Source organism: Gallus gallus, chromosome 2 (genome assembly GCF_016699485.2).
Source record: "Gallus gallus isolate bGalGal1 chromosome 2, bGalGal1.mat.broiler.GRCg7b, whole genome shotgun sequence".
NCBI lineage: Eukaryota > Metazoa > Chordata > Aves > Galliformes > Phasianidae > Gallus > Gallus gallus.
This window is the reverse complement of record NC_052533.1, coordinates 102100578-102126468: the sequence shown is the minus strand read 5'-3', so window position 1 is coordinate 102126468 and position 25891 is coordinate 102100578. Positions and strand designations below refer to the sequence as shown.

At 38.7% G+C, this 25891-nt stretch overlaps 1 protein-coding gene across 3 annotated transcripts in view; it reads right to left on the bottom strand.

The window, feature by feature from the left end:
- Positions 1-25891, bottom strand: part of MIB1 (mindbomb E3 ubiquitin protein ligase 1) — a 73155-nt gene that overhangs the window by 42704 nt on the left and 4560 nt on the right. For all 3 annotated transcript variants that reach the window (XM_419157.8, XM_004939769.5, XM_004939770.5), the window contains exons 2-10: positions 21200-21371; positions 18362-18491; positions 16580-16684; positions 9573-9639; positions 6262-6466; positions 4490-4673; positions 4057-4201; positions 2514-2647; positions 1412-1519 (exon numbers count right to left, since the gene is read on the bottom strand). In XM_419157.8, coding sequence (XP_419157.4) covers positions 1412-1519; positions 2514-2647; positions 4057-4201; positions 4490-4673; positions 6262-6466; positions 9573-9639; positions 16580-16684; positions 18362-18491; positions 21200-21371 — 1250 coding nt within the window. The remainder of the gene's footprint in view (positions 1-1411; positions 1520-2513; positions 2648-4056; positions 4202-4489; positions 4674-6261; positions 6467-9572; positions 9640-16579; positions 16685-18361; positions 18492-21199; positions 21372-25891) is intronic.

Genomic DNA, 25891 nt, shown 5'->3' with positions numbered 1-25891 from the left:
GGGCAGTTTCACAGGCAGGTGGTAAATTGCTTTTTCATAGTTACAGTCTACAAAAGTTTACTGAGATACTTGCTGATGAAATCCCACTTAATTTATTAAATACTTTACAGTTTAAATATACTTCAATTTTGAGACAAAACCATGATTTCATAAAAACTTCATGTAAGGAATTCCTACTTTTACGAGCAGTGATTTACAGCTTTTATTAGCTCACTGTAAGAACTAGCAATCTTAGGAGCTAACTTACATTGTGTAATTTCTAGATAGTAGGCTATTAGTGTACCTAGAAAAAGCTAGCAACTAGGTAAGCATCCTTCCTAAGACAAAATAAATCTAATATTTTCAATATAAAAACAAAATACTAAAAGCACTGTACTTCTATACATGCCAAAGACATAATATTGTCAGTGCTGTCAACATAACAACTCATACCCGTTCATTTCAGTGGACTAAAAAGCTACTACATATTGTTACTATTTAATAGCAGGCCTCTTAAGCTGTCAGTAACAATTTTTTATCTGACAAAATAGAGGCCACTTGAACTTAGAATTAAGCTGAGGTAAGCATAGAGGAGGCAACACTGACAGAATCTTCTTAGGACTGTGATAATGGGAACACTAACAACTCTACCAGATGATTACAAGATGTCTTATCTCAAAGCTGCGTAGATAACACTTTAACCTCCCTCTGCAATGCATCTAATCCTTCCTTACACCACCAAAGTATCAGTCCATAACTTGATTAATGCTGCAGCTTGGATCCCATAGTACAGATGAACAGCAGCTCAGACTAGTTTACAGCAGTGCGTGGTGTGAACTGCAGTGAAAGCACTGCTTCTAAAATGAAGGCGTTTCACAGATGTTAATCCACAGCAAAGCACTGCATCAAATTTGTCATTTTTGCCATTTAAGTAGAAAACTTCTATAAAGCAAAGGTGTACCCGTGAATATGAAAATTATTTCAGTACCAAGGACTGTACCATTTCATCAGTTGTATCAACACAGCATAACTAGCTTTTAAATACAAAGCAACACATCTTATACTGAACACACAACACTTTGCCACATTCTGTCCAAGAAAAGCAATCTGCATAAAAAGACAGTCCTATTCACTTCTCTGCAACCTGGTTATAGACCACGAAAAAAAAAAAAAATTTTCTACACCTTTTATTACTCTGCTTTTTTAATAGCTATCTACCAATCAAAAAAAGCAAAAGCAGTTAGCCTGTCATCAGTAAGAAACAGGTTAGAAAGATTAGAAATATGGTTGCGTGTAGAGCAAGCTAAAATAAAACCAGAAGAATTCACAAATCTATTGGGGTTGCTTTCCTGCAATAATATGTTATTCATACACGTAGCTAAGTTTAAAACTTAAGGGTACAAAAAATATATATTTGAAATATTTAATTTACCTCTGCTTCTACATCCACATTCTGTTTCAGAAGCAACTTCAAAATGTCCACATGGCCATTCTGACTAGCTGCTTGCATAGCTGTGTGTCCAGCACACTGTCCATTTACCTGGAAGCAATTAACACTTTGAGATAATTTGTAAGATGCACACAACCCTACAAGACACTGCATACATGCAAGTGTCTTAGAAAACTTCAAGAGTATATTACTGAACCACAACACAAGACTAGCAGACAAACTGTTTCTAGAAAGCTCCCTTTTTGACATCACCTCCTCCTAGGTGTACTCTATCTTATTTTTATAGCATTAGCTAGATTGAACGAAAGAAGAAGCACTTATTGCACACATTAAGACCTTAATGATTGTTCAACTAAAAAGATATATAGATTACCTTTGGGCCTCTGTAAAGGCAAGCTTTTGAAAAGAGGCCTCACAATGACATTTGCTCTCAGCTCTAAGTTATACTTTACTTCATTTTCTAATTTATGTCAACAACAGAAGTCAATCTGAACAAAATACCATGCTTTGTATAATCTGGAGCTACAAATTAGCCCTCAGAATTGGAGATTAATCCTTTTCCTACAAGAATATCTACTGTTGCAGTGAGAAAAAAAAATCTGATTATGACTTTGTAATGTTTTCCCTGAGTCAAATCCTTAAACATTTTCTGTTTAATTACATAGTAATGTGATTAAACAATTTGGGAAACAGTATTTGAGAGAATAGATTAGGTGATCTACCTTATGAAAATGGAAAAAAAAAACAACAACAAATCCACCCATCCAAACCTGCCCTCCTTCCTTCTATTCTCTAAAAACAAAAGAAGTCTAAAGACCCTTCATTAATTGTGAGAGTAGCTCTCTGCCCTGACTCTGGAAGACATAGAACTGAAGACATTTTTATTCACAGCAGACAGCGTAACAATACTTGTCCAATGAAACAGCGTATTAAGCAGTATTTTCAGATATCCCTCTGCACAATTCAAAGGAAAACAAATGGGAGATGATGCACTGGAATAAAGTGTATTACTTCTTTGCAGGCACGCTACTGATTGGCTAAGGATATCTATTCCTTTAGCATTACAGGACCCCCTGTAACTCACATCCACGTCTGGTCTCTTTAGCAGATCTTCCACTTTAGCAACATCTCCATTGGCAGCAGCTTTAACCAATTCTTCATTGAGATCTCCAGATTCTTGGGTTTCAAATAATTTCTTCAATAGCTGGGACAGTCTCTCTACAATTATTAAACAAACCACAGTTAAGACTACAATTCTAGCCACAAAAGAACAGAAAAAACAACAGCAAAAATTGTCACAATTCCAAGGACACATAACTAGGAACACACAAACCACCTTTACATTATTATAGGATTTTGAGTAAATCCTGAATCCTACTAATCCCCTTAAATAGTTGAGACAGTCGCATCAAGCATTTCAGAACAAAAGATTTTTTTTAAGCACAAATAGCTTTTCTACCACTAAAAACAGAAAGGAGGGAGAGCAGGTCAAAATACAGATTTACATGTTGATCTATCAGGATTCTTAAGTCTTCTATCTTAACTTTGTCTATTTCCTGCCCTCTATTAATATAGTTACTGTGACTTTGTCTTTTTTCCTATTTTTTTTCTTTTTTTTGGAGAAAATTCACTGAATCTATGCTCACAGTCCCTGTGAAAAAGTCTAAAAGCCTGTACAGAGGGATTTCTTGACATTAAAGTAAATATGTGAAGGGGGAAGAAAACCAATTAGCTATGACGAAGAAGAAAAAAGACATTTCAGTGCAATTGATTATTGAAACAGTCAAAAGAACACAAAACGTGTATTGGATGATCTTTCTGCCATGAGTATTAGATGAACACTAACAGTTTAGTACAAGGGAGAATGGTTTTAAACTGAGGCAGGGGAGGTTTAGGTTAGATATTAGGAGGAAGTTTTTCCACACAGAGGGTGGTGACGCACTGAAACAGGTTGCCCTGAGTGGCTGTGGATGCCCCGGCATCCTGCTCTGGTGGCTGGTGACCCTGCACTTAGCAGGGGGGTTGAAATTAGACGATCACTGTGGTCCTTTTCAACCCAGGCCATTCTATGATTCCATGAACACAAGCAGGTTCAACAGAACTGAAATGTGATTACGTAGCCTAAAAAGAAAAATTCCCACTACGATTAGCCAAAGCATATCTGATTAAGTTTTAAGACAAAAAAAACCTTTTAAGAATGTTGTCATGAGTAACAGATTCCTCATTCACGCTTGCTATCTCCAACCCACTTTAAACAACAAATGTGCTGCTTCCTTCTCCCAGTGCTACTCTCTTCATGCCTTACAGCCTGTTCCAATCTAACATTCCTTCTAACCAGTCCAGCTTTAAAGCACTCAGAGCTGCTCTCTAAAGATATACTTGCAGTGTAGCCAAAGAGAAACACACATTTGGAGTTTTTGCATCTATCAAGATAACAACCATAAACAACTCCACGCCTACTGTAAGCTTCTCCTTCCATCTCTTCATGAAGCATAATATTGGAGTAGCCAAACCTCAAGTCTGAATTTTATTAGCCTTACACACAAACTCTGTACCAGCACTTAACAATTCTGTGATTAACACAAGTACTTGTCACACATACATTACTGGTTATTCTTTAAACTTACCACCAGACGCATTACTTATAGCAGATCCTGCTGATGCCACCTTTGAGACAGCTGCTGGATTGTATGTCCAAGATGTCCCACAAACCTCTACCTTTAAGTCACTGTCCGAATAGATCTGCTGGACACGACCAACTTTACCTAAAGTCTGCAATGAAGGAAACATCTAAAGTAAATATACTAAGAACAAAGTATTTAGATATCTGAACATTACAGAAAACAAATTTTATCAAATCAGTTGTGTAATAGCATAGTTGCTAATCCTTCTAGCTAAGTTTCACCAGGCTAAGCAAGTATTAAACACTGTATGGCAAAACATACTTTCTCTGACTTAGAAGAAAGTCACAGTTTCACGGCCTGCAGGTATTATTAGCAATCATAACCAGAAATATTTTACAAGTTTAATCATCCTGAGTCCAAACACACAGCTACTTACAGGAAGCATTGCTTCAGCCCACTCTCCATGACCCCTCTGAAGAAGCTTGATTCGCTCCAAGTCATAGCACACTTGAACAAGGTCACCCACTTGAAACTGAGAAGTACCTCCTTCTGCACCTTGAGCAGCATCTCCACTTCGGACAACATTGGCTTTGGTGAGAACAGCTGGATTAAATGTCCATCTAGACAAAGAATCATTCAAAGTAGATTTTAAACTTGGGAAGTGAAATGAATATTAAAAAATAAGAATAAATAAACTGGATATGGTTCTGCTTGTATGCCTCAATCTTTCTGCAAATTGATGCTGCAACATATATTGTTAACTGCTTCTTGCCCACAAGTGAATGTGGCTCATTAGTTGAATACTGCCATCTTCAGAGATGTAAATTACTGAAATGAAGAAATGTCTTACGAGCTAACAGCTCACAAGAAGATCATACTCTTGAAAGTATTTTTTTTTTTTTTATTTTTCCAGTGCATGAAGGAGTCAAATTGGAATAGGAAAGATTAAAGTTGTCTCACAAACAATTCTACTGTCAAGAAACAACAAGGGGAGAACTCTGGATGTTGCCCCTCCTCTCCAAAGTCAGAATATGCAACATGGAGTTATATAAGATTATTCTCCAATCACACGCACAGTCGAGATGCACCTGAATTTTTTAACTGAGTTATCTTATTTTTTACTATCAATTTTATTGGTTTACAGAAATATAGCTTTTTTTTTTTTGCTTGATTATATTCCAATATTTAATATGGTATTCTGTGCTTTACATGTAATTCAGTCTGGGGTTGACTAGCATTCAACTGTTTGATCTGGTCAAGAAGCATCAGGTGACTGATGAAAGTCGAGGGAAAAAAAAAACAACAATAAAGATTAGCTCCTCTGATTGCCTCTATAGCCACTTGCATCCCTACAGCTCATATTAGTTGGGAAAAAAAGATTTGTTTTGCATTACTTTGCAATATTAACAAGCAATATCCAGAGGGAACTGAAAAGCGATGATTCTTAGGTCTTTTGGGACAAATTAAATAGGTCAGTCTCCAGACAGAACTGAAATAGTAATCTAATCATCAGTTGCTTTTTAAAGAGAAAACCAGTACCCGTAAGCAAGATGACAAAACCATTTAGACATATCAGCTCATATCTATCAGTATAACTGTGTTTGAATCCTGTTAGAATGGAAGTGGCTCACAGAACATAAAATTTGGCTTCAATTGAGTGGTTTTGGCAACAATTTCCCCAATACTTCCTATTCCTGCTTCACAATTACACAAACTAACACCCCATTGAAAAAAAAACTAGATACAGATCAAGTCAATGTATCTATATTACTAGATGAGATTCTCAATGCAGACATTCAACAGCAGTTCTCTTAATTTTTCCTGAAACTCTACATTCCTCTGCTATTACCACTCTCCCCGAAGCCATAGGATACTTCATAATAATGGAAAAAAACAACTACTGAGTAAAACACGACATTTTGGAGATAAGATATTCCACAGCTCCATTATTTTGGACTCAACCTTCTTCTAAGTGTGCAAGGCAACAAACCTCCCTGTCCTACTACAGTTTTAAATCTTTTACGTTCAGAGCACTTTTATATATGTATTATTAAGTTCTCATTACATACTGCAAAAGAAATATAAAAATTCTCAGAGACATCTTAATATACACAAAAGCAGAAAAGAACTTTTCTGGCAGTAAGTGATCACACATGCCAATGGCAAAGAAAATTTGTGATAATCAATAACAAAGGCTATAAAACAAACCTATTGCCACTTGGATATTGTACTACAATGTCATGGTCCTCATCAATGCCACAAACTGTTCCAGTTGTTGTTAAGGTTTCAAACATGCCATCAGTCCATCCTCCATGACCGTGCTGCAAAGACTGTACAATTTCCAAATCAAGGTCAATGTTTACAAGGTCACCAATTTGCAGACCACCAGGATTTCTGTTACCATTTTGCTCACCTAAAATGGAAAAAGAAAAGAAGTTGTTTACATGATCGCAGTAATTTTCCAAGCAATCTAAAATTCATTTCTGACAGAGCTGACAATCGTGAGGCTCCATATCTACGAAACTGTAGTGGTCAAGAACTAAGACAAATATGAACAAGTTGAGAAACCCCGAGTCTCTGGGTATTAAATAATCTATTTCTTGTTGAGGTTTCAAGGCAAGTAAAAAAGATGGTAAATATTAAGCACTTCTTCCACTATGGCTTCTTACCAAGATATAATAGCTGTCATGTGGTGCTAGACATCTGGAAACATCTAGCTCTGATAGTTTTGAGGTAATCATAAACAAAGTGCCACCTATCCATCCATAGGTTGAAAGACAGGCAAAATGCCCATAGAAAATGGTTTTGAATTTGGTCAGTCCATGAATGTGGAAAAAGAACTGGCAAAAGACTATCTCCAGAATGATCAATGATGAAAGCGTCTTTAGTGTTCTAAGTGGGAATGCAACTACAAAAAAGAAAACTCACAAGTTTTTGGGCAAAAAACCTTCAAAAGACATCATCACAAAAAGTCAATAGCCGATGGAAAAGAGCATACATTCACACACCTCAAGCTGTGGTAACTGATGAGAGAAGAATCTCATACAACTGTTCACTGATAGAAACAGAGGATGCTATCTGCTGCCATCCACAGAACAGCAGAGTGACAACCACAGAACTCACGTACATTGAGTTCAGTGACAATGCTGGTTGCACAGGAGAGGGTCAGCAGAAGTCCTTTAACAATACTTCTGCCTAGCAAGAGGCAATGAGAGAAAGGGTCCTCATGCTGTAACAGTAAGTAGAAGCAAATAGTCTGACATTTTAAAGACAAAAAAACATTCTTTAGAGGGAGATCAATTCCAGAGACTGAAATCCACACCAGATATGGTTCTGCAATTAGCAATGCCAGTAAGTCTGCAGAGGACAGAATGGCCAAGAAAAGACTTGATACTGTTGAAGACGAAACTGCTGTGGAAGGAGGCACGCTTGTGAATGGATGCTCATGTTCAATAGACTTTGATATGGAACTCCGTAAATAAAAACTATTCAATAGAAGGCATTACAAACATTGCAGAGACAGCCCTGATTACACAGTGAAGCCTAAGCAAGAAGAGAAAAAAAAACAGCAAAACAGTAAAAACGGCAGAGAGTTCTAGAAGTGTTAATTGGAGAATGGGACCTTTGGAGGCTACCTGGTCTGAGCTCTCTGTGTAAGCCCTGCAAGAATCTGTCCTGTTTTCTGCCGAAACAGTGCTAAAAGCACATCACTGTCTTTGTTGTTGCCTCACCACTCCTGGTAAGAGGGAGATAAAAATTGTATTCCATTCCCTAACATAGCCCACTATCCAATTTGCTTTATTTGCAAATAAATGATGGCATGCTGCCATTAATTTAGTATTCACTTCAGCACCTAGGTCTTCCTCATCAAGGCTCCTCAATTCCCAGTTTGTTCTGGCATATGGGGTTATACCAGCAAGTGTGCAAAATTCCAATCAAATTCCACAACACCCCCATTTACTGAATTCTTTGCTCACTCAAGGTTCTTCTGAGTAAAGCCTGACTTTCAGTCACACCCTTCTGTTAACTTCTTGTCACCTGCAGATTTTCTGGGACTGCATTTTGCCTCATCACAAAGGTCACCAATGAGGCACCAAATAAAAATCAGTAGAAAGCATACTCTTAAAGCTAGAACCACCAGCGAATACAGGGTGTGCATAAGAACCTATGTTTACCTGTGTAATAAAGGGCCTATTTTTATGTCCCTGTTCATGTCTGACCAGAATCATAGAATCACTAAGGTTGGGAAAGACCCACAGGATCACCCAGTCCAACCGTTCGCCCATCACCAATGGTTCTCACTAAACCATGTCCCTCAACACAACATCCAAACGTCTCTTGAACACCACCAGGATTGGTGATTCCACCACCTCTCAAAATTAATTATAAGTACACAGAAAAAAAACACAGAGTTCAGAGTGTTTCATCTTTTTACTTCCAAATAATTTCTCTACCTGACTGCAAATAGCCAAGTGATGACATTTTCTTTCCTAACCAAGACAGACCTTCGCTGTTTTCACCTTTTCACCAACACTATCTAAAAGAACAGAGCTTGAAGGCAATGCTTTAGTTTAATTCCTGCTGCAAATCCCTAAGACTAGCAAATAGAGAATTGTCATCACTTTAGAAAAGTCATTATCAACCAATGTTTTTTGGTTTTTGTGTGGGTTTTTTTTTTTTTAATGCACTGAAGTATAACTAACTGAAGAAAAGCAGAATTTTCTGTAGCATCCCATTTTATGACCATGTGTTTCACCAAGGAAATACATATTGACATAATTGAGAAATTCTCACTCAGTAATCCACAAGCTTATTCCAATTTGCTCATGTTTCAGAAAACACAATATTTGGCAATTATTTTTACAGTACACTCTGCTCATTCCTACAGCCCAGCTAGGGTACTAAAAATAAGTCAGTGCAAGAGTAGGTAGGGAAAACTTCAACCAAAATTTCACAGCAAATACTACTTATTAGTATAAAATAATACATTGAGTTATACATTCAAATGACCCTGCTTATGTATACATCAACTCTGCTACGTATACTTTTCTAAACATACCTGATTATTTAGAAGTGGTTGGGCATGAGAACAGGCTGCTCAGGGAGGTGGTGAAGTGACCATCCCTGGAGGTGTTCAAGAAACATTTAGATGTGGTACTAGGGGACATGGATGAGTGGGCAGTATTGGCAGTACGTGGACAGTTGGACTGGATGATCTTAGAGGTCTTTTTCAACCTTAACAATCCTATGATTCTAAGTCTTTGTAAGAATGCATAGATACTTGGATCTCTAGAAGTACTGCCCAATGTGATTTCAGCACTTAACAGTACCCTCGCCATTCCCTTGGCACACTGATATCAAATCCATTGAGGAAAGAGAGAAATTTATTATTAACACAGAAATGCTACCATTTACATTCACTATAAAGGGTTGTAATTTTAGATTAAATTTGAAAAAAGACGACAAGACTACATATAATTAATGCAGATCAAGGCAAATTTACTTTGTTTTCAACTCACCTAACACAGGACAGTGGTCTCTGTAGAAAGAGCCTCCTTTTGCATCTTGGACGCATTTCAGGTCAGACTAAAGAAAGAGATTAAGACATCTTTAGTTCTCACTGAGTTTTCTGGATAACATAAGTCACTAGAACTAGAATTTAAATACATTCAATTAAGCAAAGCTGAAAGTTATGGAAGTCACTAACGCAAATAAGCTTAAATACTTTCCAAGTCATCAGTGCTGACACTCAAGAATTTAGTAACTTTTACCAGTACAAAAGGCTGTGAAATATAAGGTATTTTTAACTCAAAAAGGTGTTAAAATAACATAAAGCAATGCCAAGGAGGCTTGTGAAGTTATCCTTAAAAAAGGCATATGATTGCAAGCGCAGAAAGAAGCATGTGCAGACAGGGCTTGAGGCCACAGCCTTTTCTGTATGATATCACTTCAAACTTGCCAGTCCTGACCCCTCTTCACAACTTTTTTTTCTCTGACAAATATTTTAACAACTTAGAATTTGCATGCCAAGTTTTATTTTCTAAAAACCTAACAATTTCCCACAAAGAACACATGGAATACAAGGATATTAGGTTTCTTTGTTTTTGTTTAATTATGCTGAGCTACACATGATCATTTAAAGAGAAACATTCAAAAGCCTAAGCCTCCAGAAAGATCACTTTGTATTATCTGAAGAACAAAAGTTTCAAGAGCGATAACCAGCCCCTGTTCAAAAAGCCAGCAGAGTCCCTATAATTCTCCCTTCCTCTAATTCTTTCTCTGTGTAACCCTCTAAGCCAAAGGGCTACCATCTGGCATTGCTCCTTGCAGAACAATCCTCACTAAACAAAGGGCATTCTGTGTGCACGATGAGTTGGGAAGGAGATCGGGCACCGTCTGTAAACATGTCAGAATATTCTAAGGGAAAGGGGGAGGAAATAAAGAGGACAGGTGGCGGCTGTGATGTAACCAACCAAAACGAAACAAACGTTTCTATAAATAATTATTTTTCCTCCACGCTCTGAGTTTACCGACTGGCAAAAGGATTAACACGAACTCTCAAGCTGTCCAAGTCACCAAGGCACTGCTGGCCACAAAACTTCCCTCAGCGTGTGAAACTGCTAAGCAGCTAGAAACAACAGAGAACCCGGAGTATACCCGGACCTATGAAGAATGCACTGTCACGTTCTGGAAAACCAATAGAAACAGCCAGATCGAAATGATGACATATAGCTACACCTCACGGGCAGCAGCAATAAAAAGAGAGGAGCTCAGAGCGGCACAGCCGGCTGCAGTGGCGTGCTGCCACCCAGCGGGCAGGCCGGCCTTCCGCTGGGCCGAGAACAAAGGGCTGCTGAACGTCCCGGCGGCCCCCATGGCAAGCTAATGAACGCCCACGGAGCCCTAAATAAGCCGGCAGCACTCAGTCTCATCCCCTGAATACAGACTCCCATGTCAGGCAGCAAGCAGGTGGCTGCACGTGAGCCAAGGGGAGCAGATGGGGAAGTGCTGCTTTCATTCCCTTCGGAGCACCGAGCAGAAAGGTCCCCAACAGTTCTTGCAGACAGGTAAAGTTTGGGTGCATTACAGCCAGAATTAACATCCAGAGAAGTGATGGCTAAAGGCTAACTGCAGGAAAAAAAAAAAAGACTACTTACAATCCTGAAACAGTAATTCTCAGGAAGCAGCCCGAAATACCTTGAGTTTCACAGAATAACACAGAAACCTACCGATCTGTTCTCTCTTACTGGCCAGCCTGTGGCATGTTATTTCTGGAGTATAATAACATACATACTTGGGTGTAGGTGTAACAGTAAGCTGCAGCTTACTGTTCAGCCTCAGCTTCACACTTGCCTTCATTCCAGCAACACTGTGGAGTCAATGTTAGATGACTGATCTAACTACCATACAAAAGCAAAGCAACGTGATTATTTTTCCACATAAGCCTCTGCCAAAAAAAAGAAGGAATCAAACAAAATGTACTCAAAGTTGAGGTACTGACAGAGATTAGGACAGTAAAACTAACTGATACACGCTGTACTTACAGCAAAGAGTTCCTTCTACAACAACACGACCAACCCTGAAAAGAACTCCAAGAGTTTTAAGACAGGAAAATGTACTTATTCTAACTCATTATCAGAAAAACTGATGGAGTAACTATGACTCTACCTCAAGCAAACTAGCTCCTATTTTTACCAAAATCAAAAAACATGCTGGCTTCTGCCAAAGTAGTTTAGCTTGAAAAGCAGGAGCGGTATTAAGGCATCCTCCTCTCAGAACTGTGAGAGGAAAAGAGGCCTCTTGTGAGGATGGGGCTTAAGCACACCCAAGCCTGGCCGCAGCACACTGACAGTACATTTCAACTGCTAGCTCCTCTCCTCACCTGAAAAGCTCTGCTGTACTGTCCTTCACTGGACTCCACCCAGATATTCAGAAGTCCTAAGGGCACGAGCCTTACAGGTGGATCATTTGGAGATGACATATACAAGTGCAAAATGCTAAATATACCAAAAAACCAAGGAAGAGTTGAAGAGCAACTTTTAGACTCAAAGCAATGTGGTGAGCAGAAACAGAGTCAAAAGTAAATACCTGACAGAGACAAATACACAGGGACAAACAAAACACTCATGTTTATACATTAATGGGATGTAGAAATCACTCAATGAACCCAGAAGATGATTCTTTTTATTGCAACGGAGAAAGCTACAGGATTTCTGGAATTTGTGTATACTTAGAGAGGAGATGGAAACCCCAGTCAAGAAGAAAATGGCTAAAATGAAAATGCAATAAATCTTACCACAACACAGGAAGACTTCAAGTAACAGTTGATGCATACAAGCAACGAGTATGGATAGTTTTTGCCTAGAGTAATTTTCATTCATAACATCTACCTCCTTCACTTTGCTGAAAAACCCTTTGAGTTCTAGGAGTATATGATTGAATTATATAAAGATCATGACCTGATGAACCAAATAGGAAATACAGAGAATGTAACGGCTTACTTTGACTTACTATCCAATTATACCACTGAAAAAACAACAGCAACATCATCATAAAATCTTCAGGGAATGAAAAAAAACGCACATTACAGCAATGTCAGCAGTGCTGGCAGATGGTGTAAGAGGGCCATCATTCCTGACCTTGAAGAGTAAAACAATGCTGAAGGAGCAGCTGCTTACTGGAATAATTCATTTATTCTGATCAACATGGGTGTCCAGCCACTCAAATGAGGGACACAAGTCTACAGAAGTAACAAGGAGACCAGGCATGATGCTAAGAAAAAGAAGAATGTTTGTACCAGGTGCACTGAAATAGTGCCTACACTAGCAGTAAATACTAGAGAAATTATTACTGATCTGACAGTTATTCCAACCTATACTGTACCCCAGTGCAGGTGTCTGAGAAAGGTAGCGGTGAACACACACTTCAAATATCTGTTTAAGCCTTTAATCTGAGAACAAAGAAGCGTGCCCTCACAGGGAAGATGAAGGACAGTGTATGCTGCACCGTCACCAGATTGCAACAAGGGACTGGACAAATCCTATGAGCTGAGAGAAGTGAAAGCAATAAAAGCAAAAGTTAGAGGACAGCAGAGAAAGTAACTGAAATTATAAAAACGTATGAGATGCTAACAGCAGCCTCTTACAGAGGAAGTTAGACTGCAGACAAAACCTGCACAAATGGCTTACAATCTGTCTATTGATTATAGGTACATATAAAAAACTTACCACGTCAAACTCTCTGTTTCTAAAGAGGATCGCTTTAAATTCACGACTGCCTTGCTTGTAGGTTTATATAGCAAATAACAAAATTGGATGACTACATCTCTGCTTAAGGAAAATGAGTTTCTAAGTGACTCAGTTACAGAGAGAAGAAAAACTGGACTTTGTTGAGAGTACGGGAGAATGAAGAGAAGTAAGGCCACACAAAGAGATGCAAAACAAAGTCTGCTCACAAATACAAAAAAATGCACAAGGTACATCAATATTGCACTCCTCCCTCTATTCAAAAGCAACTACCCCTGCTTTCTGAATGATATCAAAGTCAAAGTTTGCCAATACAGAAGAAGCAGTCAATTGTATTAACAATAGAAATCAGTAACTCTTGTGCTTCCCAGCCATGTTCCAGAAAAATTCATGGATTAGGACAAAATTGTCTTGGAGCAATTCCACAGCTGCTCATGAACCAGAAACTTGTTAATCCTTCCAAATTCCTCATTTTTCAGGTACAGGGAAAAGATTAAGGCACTAGGCAGCTGAAGATCTGACTTACATTCTGTGTCATAACTGCACAAGAAAGTGTATTTCTATATAGTTTGTAACGCTCACCTGCAAAGCATAGCATGGCAAGAGATCTACCTTGGTTTCATTTATTTTTTAACTGTGTGTTAATAAACCACTCTTAAAATCCTCTAGAGTAATTTCAAGGATTATCTTTTAAAGGTAACCCCCAAAAAAGTTGATGACCAGAAAGTAGCTATCAACCAGGATGAGAAACAAAGTTCAAAAGATCAGGACAATAAATCCTCTTAGTTTCCCTTATGTACTCAACTATATAGACTTCTGTGGGAAAAAAGTACACAAACACAGATGGCTTACAGATGACTTTGACAATGATGGATGAGAACTACAGTTACTTCTTTCAGAAGCGACATAGATGAAAGGAGATCCTTCATCATGAAAAACAAGAGGAGGTTAATCACAGCGGAAAAGGCAAGTGGTCAGAGCAAAGCAATTTAGTAGCACAGAAATAATTCCTAAATAATTAAATAGATTCAGGGCATGCTTGCTGGTGGAACCATTTTCTGAAGTTTTTCTAGCAAAATCATTCTACTGAACCAATGGATGTTGCAGTTTTACATCCTTAGGTGCTTGATAGGAAGAAATGAAAACTATAAACAAGCTCAAAAAGCTAAATCACAATGTTCCCATTTGGTTCTCTAATTCCATGCAGTGTAATCTTTTTTATTGCAGTGGGCTGTAAGGAAAACTTATTTTAAGTAGGAAAACACGGATAACAGCTTGGTCTGGGCCTAGAATCTGAATACATGTAGGTATGAAGTGCAAGCACTGCCAATAGCTGCATTAGTCCACAGTACTTCATTCCTACTATGGATATAACAAACACATTATTCAACCCTGCAGCACCATAAAACCAGATTTCATTTTGGGGATTTGCAGCCTGCATCAGCATGGCAGCAGAAACTCCTAGACTTCATAAAGAAATATAGGATGCACCCCTCAACCACTTCATACGCAAACATGGCCACAGCAAACTCGATTATAAACTGTAAAAACTGTAAAGATTTGACTGTAAATAAATGGAAATTCTCAGGCAGCACCTGCTGCCCTAGAAGCCAATCCCTGTCTCTCCCACAGAAAAGCTGGCAGGCCAGATAGATTCATTTTGAGAACCAGACACAGCCTGTCAGCTATCAATAAGCAACCCTGACTTATGATAATAAGCCGCATTTCTTTAATCAGCTTCATTTGTGTCTGAGTCAAGTGTTATTCATTTGCAAGTACTGCTCTCTCCCAGCTGTATTTACATGGGCACACACCCTGCATATTGTTTCCACACTCTCAGGACATTCTTAATCAATCCTTAAGTCCCCAGACAAGTTTGCCCCAACTATATATGAGTTTTCTGACAGTCTATCAGCCAGCTTTATATAACAGAGCATCAATATTAGCAAATAACTACAATTAAATGTACAAATTGGCACACAACTCATCAGTTATAAAACGCATTTTTATCCAACTGTCACAGATACCCAAAAACCCACTCTGTCTGATGGGGAAACTGTTACCATTCAAAGTACTCAACGAAGACAAAATTAACATAGAGTTGGACTGTTATCAGGTAGGCACTACATACAAAGCCTCAAATTATCTTTGATACAGACTTATATGTATCAATATGTAGTATATTACTCTTTATATGTTATACATACATATGGTGCTTCATGAACAATTTAAAAGATATTTTTTGTTACTCGACAGTGACTTGTATTTTATCCTTAGCATCTCACTGTGTCAGATGATTGATGAAATAGTACATCAGCTTTCCAAACCATGCATCAGAAAAGCTGACCTGCACTAAAGACATTTACTCTTTCTAAAACTGACATTAAAATATGCATTTACTGCTAAGATTGTATTAATTTCTGTTTTTATTCTAAAGATATTTTATTTCAAATAAGACTATAAGGCAAGCAGATTGTTACTCTCCAAAAAGAAGCAGACAAGTCATTAAGATTTTATTACTGATACGTATCTGACAAGATGACACCTCAATGTTAAGTTAACGTGGATTTCCTCTGCATTATCAAACAAAAATCATGCAAAGAAAATGTTAATTGAGGTGTTATAAGAAGTTGATAATCAAAGTAACCTTTCCCTGACCCACATTAGGATATGAAAACCCAGCAACAGAAGGCACTTAGGACAGAGTCTGACCTATTTTCTCTCTAAAGCTGCAGTAGTAGCTGTAGAAGATAGGAAGTGAAAAACCTATGGGTAAAGCAAATACAGGTTGTAATGTAATTCTACATCTTCCCAGTGCAAAAAAATAAATAAAAATTGCTCCTAAGAGGATTCTGAGCATTTCTTATAGCTTAAAACCTGCAAATCTTGCAGTAATCAGACTAAAATTTGAAGTGAAGTGAACTTATCAGTTCAGGAGTTAAAAACTAAGGTCTTTAAAAAGTTTATGAGTAAGCTTTTTTCATTTCTGAATTTTAATTTAAGCACATTATTAGCACAACAATTATCATATGAAACAAATATTTACTATACTCAGGCAAAAAGTAGCTCCTAACTTTAAAATTACTCACATTTTATGAATTCCCAGATCAGACTTTTTTCCTAATACATATGTATGATCCACACAGCTGTGTTCACAATGACCCGACTAGCAGCATGCAAACTGACAAAGGATATTAGAAAAGCAGCAGAATAAAGCTCAAGTTATTCCTGCTACCCTTCCCCCACTGAGCATTTTACCCTTTATCTCCTTTTATGCTTACCATGCCCTCAAAGCCAACTCTGTAAAGGTTTTTAGCACCATTGTCCCAAAGAACGTATGCTGCACTATGTGGACTTGACGCACTCCAATCTTGGATTTCAGTTACCTATTGAAAAATAAGAAACCATTTATATAACAAAGATTCAGGAAAAGTTTGAACTTCAAATCTGATTGGTCCCTTTGGACAAATTAATAAAACAGAAGTTTTATTGAATTTAATCAACCATTTCTTGTAACTCTTCATAAATGCCAACAGAAGCATTCTCTAGGTGCCTTAATAAAATAACAGCCTGTATATGTACTTTGTAGGCCTTTTTTTCCTTTCTATGTATATATATATATATATATATACACCTATCCATACACACACACACATATATAGCAGATAACGTAACTACTTAAGTGCAGAATGAAAACTGTATTGCAAAAACTTATAATGCCCTGACACACTCTTACTAGAAAGTGTTTCACTAAGGAGAAGAGAATGACAAATTCTGTTTAACCTACATTAGCCAAGTGGCAGAACTCTGCGAAGAAACAAGGTTTTATTTACAGAGCCAATGTGTTCAACAACGGGACAAAAGAAGGGAAGTGAAAAGGACTTTCCTTGACGTTCCTGAAATCACGAGGCCATGCAGCAAATTCTTAAAACACTTCTATTACTCAAAGAACCAACTTGCAGAATTTGCCTTAATATGTATCTTTATCTACAAACTGTCTCTGTTCTCTTCTGTTCTCCTAGTTTATACCCATCTTGAAAACACTTCATACACAATTCCATCTTACGCATATCTCACTCATTCCTGTGTTTGGTTTTATGTGCTAAACAAGTACCTTATTTTGCCCATAAAATATCCCACACAATTCAGAGCGAAGGGTAAAGAATCAAGATGAAAATAAACTACATGTGAATACCTCTTGCTCAAAGAGATTTAAATTTATTATTACCTCTCGATAAAATACAAAATGAAATCCTAAAAAGCCCTAATGCTTCCATAAATGTCCAGGTTGTTAACAAATACAAGGTTGTGTTGATAACAACAACAAATAAGGTTGTTGTTAACAATAGCCCATGTATGGTGATAAAAGACACTGCCTATCTTACATGCCCTAAGTTCATACTTAAAGCAAACTTTCCTTAATTCCAGGTAAGTTTAGGTTGTTGCAAATCACAACATTTGCAAGTTTTCCACATCATTCAATGCAATCCAATTCTCCAATCGATTTTATTTATTATAAATGGTATAAAAAAAATCTCATTCTGTCCTAAGCAAGCCAGTAATGTAACATGCATAACCAAAACTTGCAAAGTTCTCACTTTAAATTGAGACAGTCTCTATAATAATCTGATATAAAACAAAAATCTACAGTGTAAGCACTTAAAACCAAGACAAACGTGATGACCCAGAAGCAATCAGACTACAGAGTGCAGTAATGACCAGCAAAGGCTATGCCTGAGAGGTCTGTTTTTATACCGGCTTTAGTAATGCTGAAATAAATACACTCAAGATCTCAAAGCCTGTCATAAGCAGAACAGCAAAGACAAATACGTACTAGTTTTAAAAATTTCACACTGGAACTGTAAAAATGTAAATTTCAATGAACTGGTCATGCTTTACATCCCCTCCTTTCTAAGTGCTTGAGTATTACAGAGTAAGATTCAGAAATGACTAGCAAACTATGGTGTTATTTGTACTCTTCAGTTAGAAAGGCCACCAAGCTCATTACATTATTACACAGAAAAGTAACTTTTTATTTAAGACAGTTTTTGTTTTGTTTTTACCTTTCCCCTGCGCCCATTGCCACCATCTTGATCTTCCCATTGCCAGTCAACACCTCGCACCACTCTGGCACCTGCAAAGATTCCTCTTGCTGTAATTTTCTTTGATTTACGGCGAGACTCCAGCAATACCCTGAAGTTATTAAAAACAAAACAAAAAAAAACACAACCACCCAAAAATGTCAAGATAATAAAGAAAGTTCAAGATGACTCTTTGGGAGTGGGAAAGGAGATCATCTTGAATAAAATAACTAAATAAATGCAGATCTCGGTATGTGAATCATCAACAAATTTCCAACTTGAACAGCAGCCCACAAGACAAAAAGCCATCACCTCACTAAGTATGTTTAATCATATGCTTAGAACTAGCTTTTAATTCTACTAATTTCTTCCCCAAGCTTCCTACAACCAACAACAAACCGTGATTAGCTGCATATAGAACTGTACTCATATTATTTAAATATTATTAAAATCAGTAAAGAAACATATAGACTTGTGAACAACACAGTCCTGTCTGTCTCTGATGCACACTAGGTATTACATTTCTGCAATTATTCAGAATTACACCAAGTAAAGGAACTACATTTTTTCCCCTTTCTACGCTTCAGACATTTTCTACACACTACAGGTTGCTTATCATGGCAAACATCATTCAATATATCAGCATCTCTTTTATCAGTCTTGTTTTTGTAATAACACGTTACTTTCCTAAAGGAAAACTCCTCTCTGCCTCACATTTAGACAGACATGAAGTACATAAGACCAAACAGAAGAGGTGATGGCTCTAGCAACAGAAAAGAAAAATATTCTCCTGCGTTTTAAGTCATCTGAAAAGCTACAAGTCTGCATGCAATCTGACTTCTTATTTCATGCCACAAGAATGCTACCAGACAAAAGTATTTTTTAGCTGAAATTTGAATGTTTCCTGACTCCTTCAGTGTAACACTCTCCTGCTCAACTTTTAAGATCCAGCAGATGGCAGACGAGGAAAAAGTTAAACTGTTATAATCAGTGCAAAGAACACATGAAAGTCTCAGGAATTTTTCTCTAAGTAATATTAAATGATGAAAGATAATACAAAGATATGTTATTTACAGCAGCCTTTTAAAAATCTCAACATCTATGAAATTGAGACAAAAGACAGCATATGTTACTTTGGTATGCACTTGCATTTGTTGAACCTCCTGAGGTTCACCTGGGCCCACTGCTCGAGCCTCTATCGCCAAAACTATCCTTTACACACCAGAATGGACCACTCAAAAACTACAGAGGAAACTTCAGCTAAAAAAAAAAAAAGGAAATTAAAAAGAAAACAGGTCTGGCAAGCATTCCCAAAAGCAATGAGTTTGGGTTTTTTTTTTTTTTAGACAGAAGTAAAGCAGATTTGTATTTTGCTACTTAGCCCTAATTAATCATATTAAGCCAGAACTTTCTACTCTCAAATCCAACTTATAAGACTTGTTCTACATTAGAACATTGTAACTCAGGTACTAAGCTCATGCTACTTGCTAACTAGACATACCAGCACGAATCTCCAAAAAACAGTAGCTACTTTTTGATTAAGCAGTTGGCCCCGACATTTTTGCCATAGCTGAACTTGAAGGCAAACGTCTGAGAAAATAAATGAAGTCCCTGCAAGACACTTAATGAGAATTCAGTCTGTGTGCTCCAACCACACCCCTCAACTGTAAAGTTGCTGATAGAAGCATAGCAGTGAATCACAGCATATTTGTAAACCTTATTTCATCAAGAAGAAAGGCAAAAAAAATGGATTTAAGGACAGAATACTTTGGAGAGCTAAAACACTTTGTTGTTACATAGTACTTTAATGCAGCTCTTGAAGTATTTAGTATCAGGCAAGTATCACTGTTCTCACTTAACCAGTAGATAAATTATTACAGAAGGGGGCTCTGGATTTAAATGACTCATTTAAAATCAAAGAACATAAGAACAGTTGTGTGAGAATAAAACAAATGCCATTTCTATCCCTACAGATATCCCTACTGTAAACGGCCATAAATTTGAGCACAGGAAGTCCCACACCAATATGCAAAGAAACGTCTTCGCAGTAAGGGTGATGGAGCGCTGGAACAGGGCCAAGGGAGGTTGTGGAGTCTTCATCTCCAGAGATATTCAAGACCTGCCTGGACGCCTACCTGTGCAGCCTGCTGTAGGGGGCCTGCTTTGTGGGGAGACTGGACTCTGTGATCTCTGGAGGTCCCTTGTAACCCCTATAATTCTGTGATTCTACAGCTCTCAAGGAGACTTAGTTAACAGATGCTTAAGAAAATAACATTATAAACAAGATGTTGGGTAGAATAACCCTTCACAATCTCTTTTCTCTGCTTTTTGTACTGAACAGTTTAAAGAGTTGAATTCATTTTATTTGTCTCCAGATCCATCTGTGCCTCATAGCTCACAAGAGAGAAACTTTTCTTCAATCTGTCTTTTGAACCTAAAGTGATGTTCACATTCAGGAACTCATTGACAAGCCATGTTGTGATTATACACTGTGCAAAGACAACAGTCTGTTTTAAACCTGGTAAATAATAACACAAGAACTAGGAAGTATACAGTGAGGTTAAAGAAACTGAGTAATCATATCCAAGCTTCTTTCTCTGGTCCATTCTTCCTAAACTTCCATGTTTTCCAATCTCCAAAGATTGGTCTCATCTGAAGTGCCTCACAAAGAGGCAGAACCAGTAACAGAATCCAATTCTTAAGACAGTGTTTTACCTAAACCAAGTTTCAATAACCTAACCTGCAGTTACAGAAGTTCACCACTATTAACTGCTCCCTATTTACTTTCCTGGGGGGGGGGGAAAGAAAGTTATATTTTACCTTTCACTTCCTGGTGTGGTAATTCTGTAAAAACGATGCCTTAAGTGATGCTTGTCCCCATGATAACAAACTGTGCACAAGTCGTAATTCGTGCATTCAGCACATTTCCATCGGATGCCAATGATTGGCTGCTGTCGACATGTGTCACACATAGTCCCATCATGCTTGATACCTGGTAAAAACAAGAAAAAGAAAAAAGCCTAGCAACATTGCTACATCACTATACAGATTTGCAGTCACCACTATAATCTGAAAACATACATTAAAAACTCAATAAAGCCTGACAGCAATACCACATCAGTCCATACAGATGAGGGAGAAAGATGAGTGACTTCACCTCGTACCTCCAGCTGTCAGCCTGTTCCTGAAATGTTCCATCTTTTTTTCCTCATCTCTCAAATTCTAAGAGAAATGCTTCTTTTTTGCACCAATACAAATACTCAGAGATTATCTTAGGAGAATTAAAATGAGGAATCCTTTAACAACAGGTTAAAAAGCCAGAAATGTGCGTATCAAAACATACAGGATATCTGGAATTTTATTTCTATCAACAAAACAACACAGCAAAGACAGCAAACTTCAACTGCATATAAGAATTTCAGAACAACTCTTTGTATAGTGGACAGGATAAGCATTCGCCTCTATGCTTTACCTAGAGGAAGAAGTTAGGCTCTCTTGGAGAGCTGTCACTAACTTCAGGAAATACGTTACCATTTTTGAAGCGTTCTCCTGTAGCGTATTTTGCTTTCTGAAGGAAAGCAGATTAGATGTAACGCACAGGCATACGCTCTTCCCAGCCTTCCACCACAAAAGGCAGGTTCTCAGGTCCACTAACTCTTACAGCATTGCAAAGACCCAGCAGACTGAACGTGATCAGCTATACACACTATACAAAGACAGTGAAGCGACATAACATTAAAAAAAATAATAAAAATCAAATTCTGGAGCTTTGGAGAAATCCGAGTGGTAGAAGGGACAAGAGCAAGCATTGGCAATCAGTATGTAGCACAAATTAAAAATGAGCTCTAAAGGTATAGAGGAATATGACATTTTCCCCATTACTCACCCTTGAAAAAAAAAAAAAGCCACTAAAAAACAGGTCTCTGAAATGAATGAGAAAAGAAAATGGTTTTCATCCCCTCCAGAAGGGATGCTTTTGGAAAGGACAGCCATGTTCGCTACAAACCTATTAGTCATTTGTGCCCAAAGAATGAGCCATCTGCAGTGAAGAAAAATCAGCAGCTGAAGAAGCAAAACCAAAGGAAATGCCTTTGTGCCTGACTGTTTCGCAGAATCGTGCAATGGCTGAGGTTAGAAGTAACCTCTGGAGACTGTCTAGTCAAACCTCTGCAAGATCTTTGCGGACCTTTGCTTGACTTAGCTGGTGAGCCAGTAAAACAGAGGTTTTACATCACATTCCAGGTGTGGCTTGTAAGGAAGGATCACTTCCCTCCCTCAGCATGCTGTCAGCACTTCACCTAATGCAGCCCAGGGATGCCAGCAGCACTGAATGGCCAAAAAGACACTCTGCTGGCTCCTGGGCACTTTGCCATCCATCAGGACCCCCAGGCCTTTCTTGAACCACAGATTTCCAGCCAGTTGGCCCCTAATATGTACTGGTGCAGGGATTATTGCTCCCCTTTCTGAATTACATGAGATTCCTGCCATCCTGTCAAGGTCCCTCCAAATAACAGCACAATCTTCTGGTGTATCTCATGCATTGTTCCTCCTAACCAAGAAAGCTTCTTACCTCATCATCTTCCAGCCTCTAATAATAAACATATTTAGGAAGATTTCCAGCCTCACGATTACAGATTTTCCAGATGCACTGAAGAGTAAGGCTGAAAAAGGCAACACTTTTGGAGCAAAGGCTGCACAGAGTTTTGTAGAGATGGGAGCAGTATTCTGGGGCAGCTGAAGATAGACTTCAGAAACAGTAACCATCCTGGAATTGCTGACTTTAAGCTACATGATCACTATAATTGCTGTAGTAGTTTATGACTCAGGCAGCATCCATACCTTGACCACAAATTCCATGCTGAAGTTTTGCAGGCCTGGCACAGACAGCTCCTATAATCCATAACATTATTTGCTGACTCCAACTCCAGACAACACAGCTTTTATACCATAATCATTCTTAATAACTATCCTTCTACATTTAGAAGTACTTAATGCCTGGTAACATCATCTAAAAGTGCAATTTTCCTACAAAGTAAGAATTCTGAATCAACCATGCTTATATCATACCCCCAGCCCACTGGTGACCTTTTCCCCAACACGGGGGGTCAGGGAAGCTAACCTCCTTGGTTCTGTACACTAAGATTTCAATGCCTGGTATTAAGTATGTTCTTGGGACAAGTGCCACACTGCTACAAAGTCAATCAGACCACTACACTATTTTTGGTAGCCTTCAAGAGCAGATGCATTCAGAAGGCTGGGACTAATTACCACCCTGTTGTTCTGCTTCAAGAGTCTTACCAGATATAAGGCTTGGCCTCGTAGGGTTGAGCGGTGGCACTTGGGGCTTTAAAAAATGGATTGCTAAATTGGTATTTCCAAAAGAAACAGAGCAGCCGTGCATATTTGGAATTTTTTAATAGCTGCTGAACTTCAGGGAAGACGGTTTGCCAAGCATTACATTTACTCTGGATGTAAGAAGGACTACGGAATTGGATGCCTGCAGGATCCTTAAATTTGCCCAAGCAGCAAGAAAAGGGAGCAAAAGAGAAATATAAGTAGGAGTCCTGCAATAAAGAACTATACAATCTCATGGTACACTTAAAAGTGAATCATTTCAAGCCACCGAATCTAAGCTGACTTCCTTAAGAAGGATCAAGAAAAAAATATATACCAACACACCTGATTCAAAAGTCATTTGACTATAGTGTCTGGGACTTGGAAAAGAACAGTACCTATCTGTATTTGGAGTCTGTGACTGAGAGGGTCACATTTTTCATCTCACAAACTCCTGAACAGCACCCTGATAGGAACTTCCTTTCTTCAGCCGCTCCCTGACGCATGATTCTAGCAGCAGCACCTGCTTTGGTACACAGAATCATAGATCGATTTGGGTTGGAAAGGACCTTTAAGATCACCCAGTTCCAACCCTCCAGCTATAGGCAGGGACACCTCCCACCAGATGAGATTGCTCAAAGCCCCATCCAGCTTCACCTGACCATGCTGCTCCATTCTCTTAATTATGCCAGCAAAAGGGTTTGTGGGGTGAAGCTGCGAATCGAGTCAGGAAATATATCCAGCTGAAACACAGCCAGGAGGAAAAACTATCCAGCTGAATTGGTTTCCCAACCCTCTTCTTTTTGGTGCTACACAACACCTCTGGCATAACAAAGCAAGCATTGCAGGGCAGGAGCAGGCAAGTAATCCTGTTACAGGATGTTTCACCAATGCATTAGAGATCCGGAGGGAGAAGTGGCTTTGAATGCTTCTGGCAACAGTGAACAAAGAGGCAGTTCTAACTTCAGCCATTAAAAAGAAAGCTGAAACAAGGTGCTACTACCACCTATAAAATGTGATAACTAAACTTTTTCTCGTGTCTCTCACAGACAAAATGCACTACTTACATTAATAGTATATTCTAAAGAAGACTGAAATATTAATGCAACTTGAATGAGATAGAGAAGTAGTACACGAGTGTGGTGGGCTGACCTCAGCCAGCTGCTATACACCCACCTAACCACTCTTCTCACTCCCCTTCTTCAACAGGGCAGGGAGAGAAAGTGAGATGAAAAAGCTTGTGGGTGGAAATAGAGAAGGCGAGATCACCTATGAACTGCCATCAGGGAAAAAACAGATGCAACTTCGGGAAAATTTCATTTACTGTCCATTAAAAATAGAGCGGTATGATGAGAAAAAAAGATAAGAACACCTACTTCCTATGCCCCTGCTATTCCCAGGCTCAGCTTCACTCCCTTGTTCCCAACCCCTCTACCTCCTTCCTCCATGTCCAGGTGGGGCAGCTGAATGGGGTCAGTGCACAACAGCCCCTCCTGCCACTCCTCACTGCTCCCCTTCTATAGCCAGGTCCTCTCCATGAGCCGCAGCTTCCTGCTGGGCACATCCACCTGCTCAGTCCAGTGCAGTGCCTCCCATGGGCTGTGGCAGGAAATGCACTCCACAAGGTCCTCTCCATGGGCTGCAGGGCAATACCTGCTTCACCATGCTCTCAGCTGGGGCCGCAGGGGAATCCAGGTCTGTGTCAACACCTGGCGCTCCTCCTCGCATGTCTCTGGCCTTGGTGCTCGAATCAAACTGAGAAGGATCTATTCACCAAAACTCACTGCTGAGATGTTACTTCAGACTGGCTCTACTCTAGCCCAATGAATGGACTGAATGCTCAGCAGCATTAGTCTCACCCAAAAAAATAAATCAGTTTGCGTGCTCTAGAACTACTCTGCAATACAAAAGGAAGCACAGCAGAAGCAACTGGCAGGGTGAGTCAAGTGTAGGCACTGAAGCTAAACTGAAATTCGGATGAAAATGCAAGCTGTAGCAATCAAAGTGCTTCTGCTCTTCAAAACAAAGGCTATTTAAGAAAGGTTAAGAAAGTGCTAATTCTGTCAAGTTCACATTTAGAAGGAGTTTTCATTTTCCAGATCTTCCCTGGATTGCCTGGGCCACATCTCCTCTGTTGCTACTTATTAATATAATTAATGTAGAGATTTTACAGCCTTT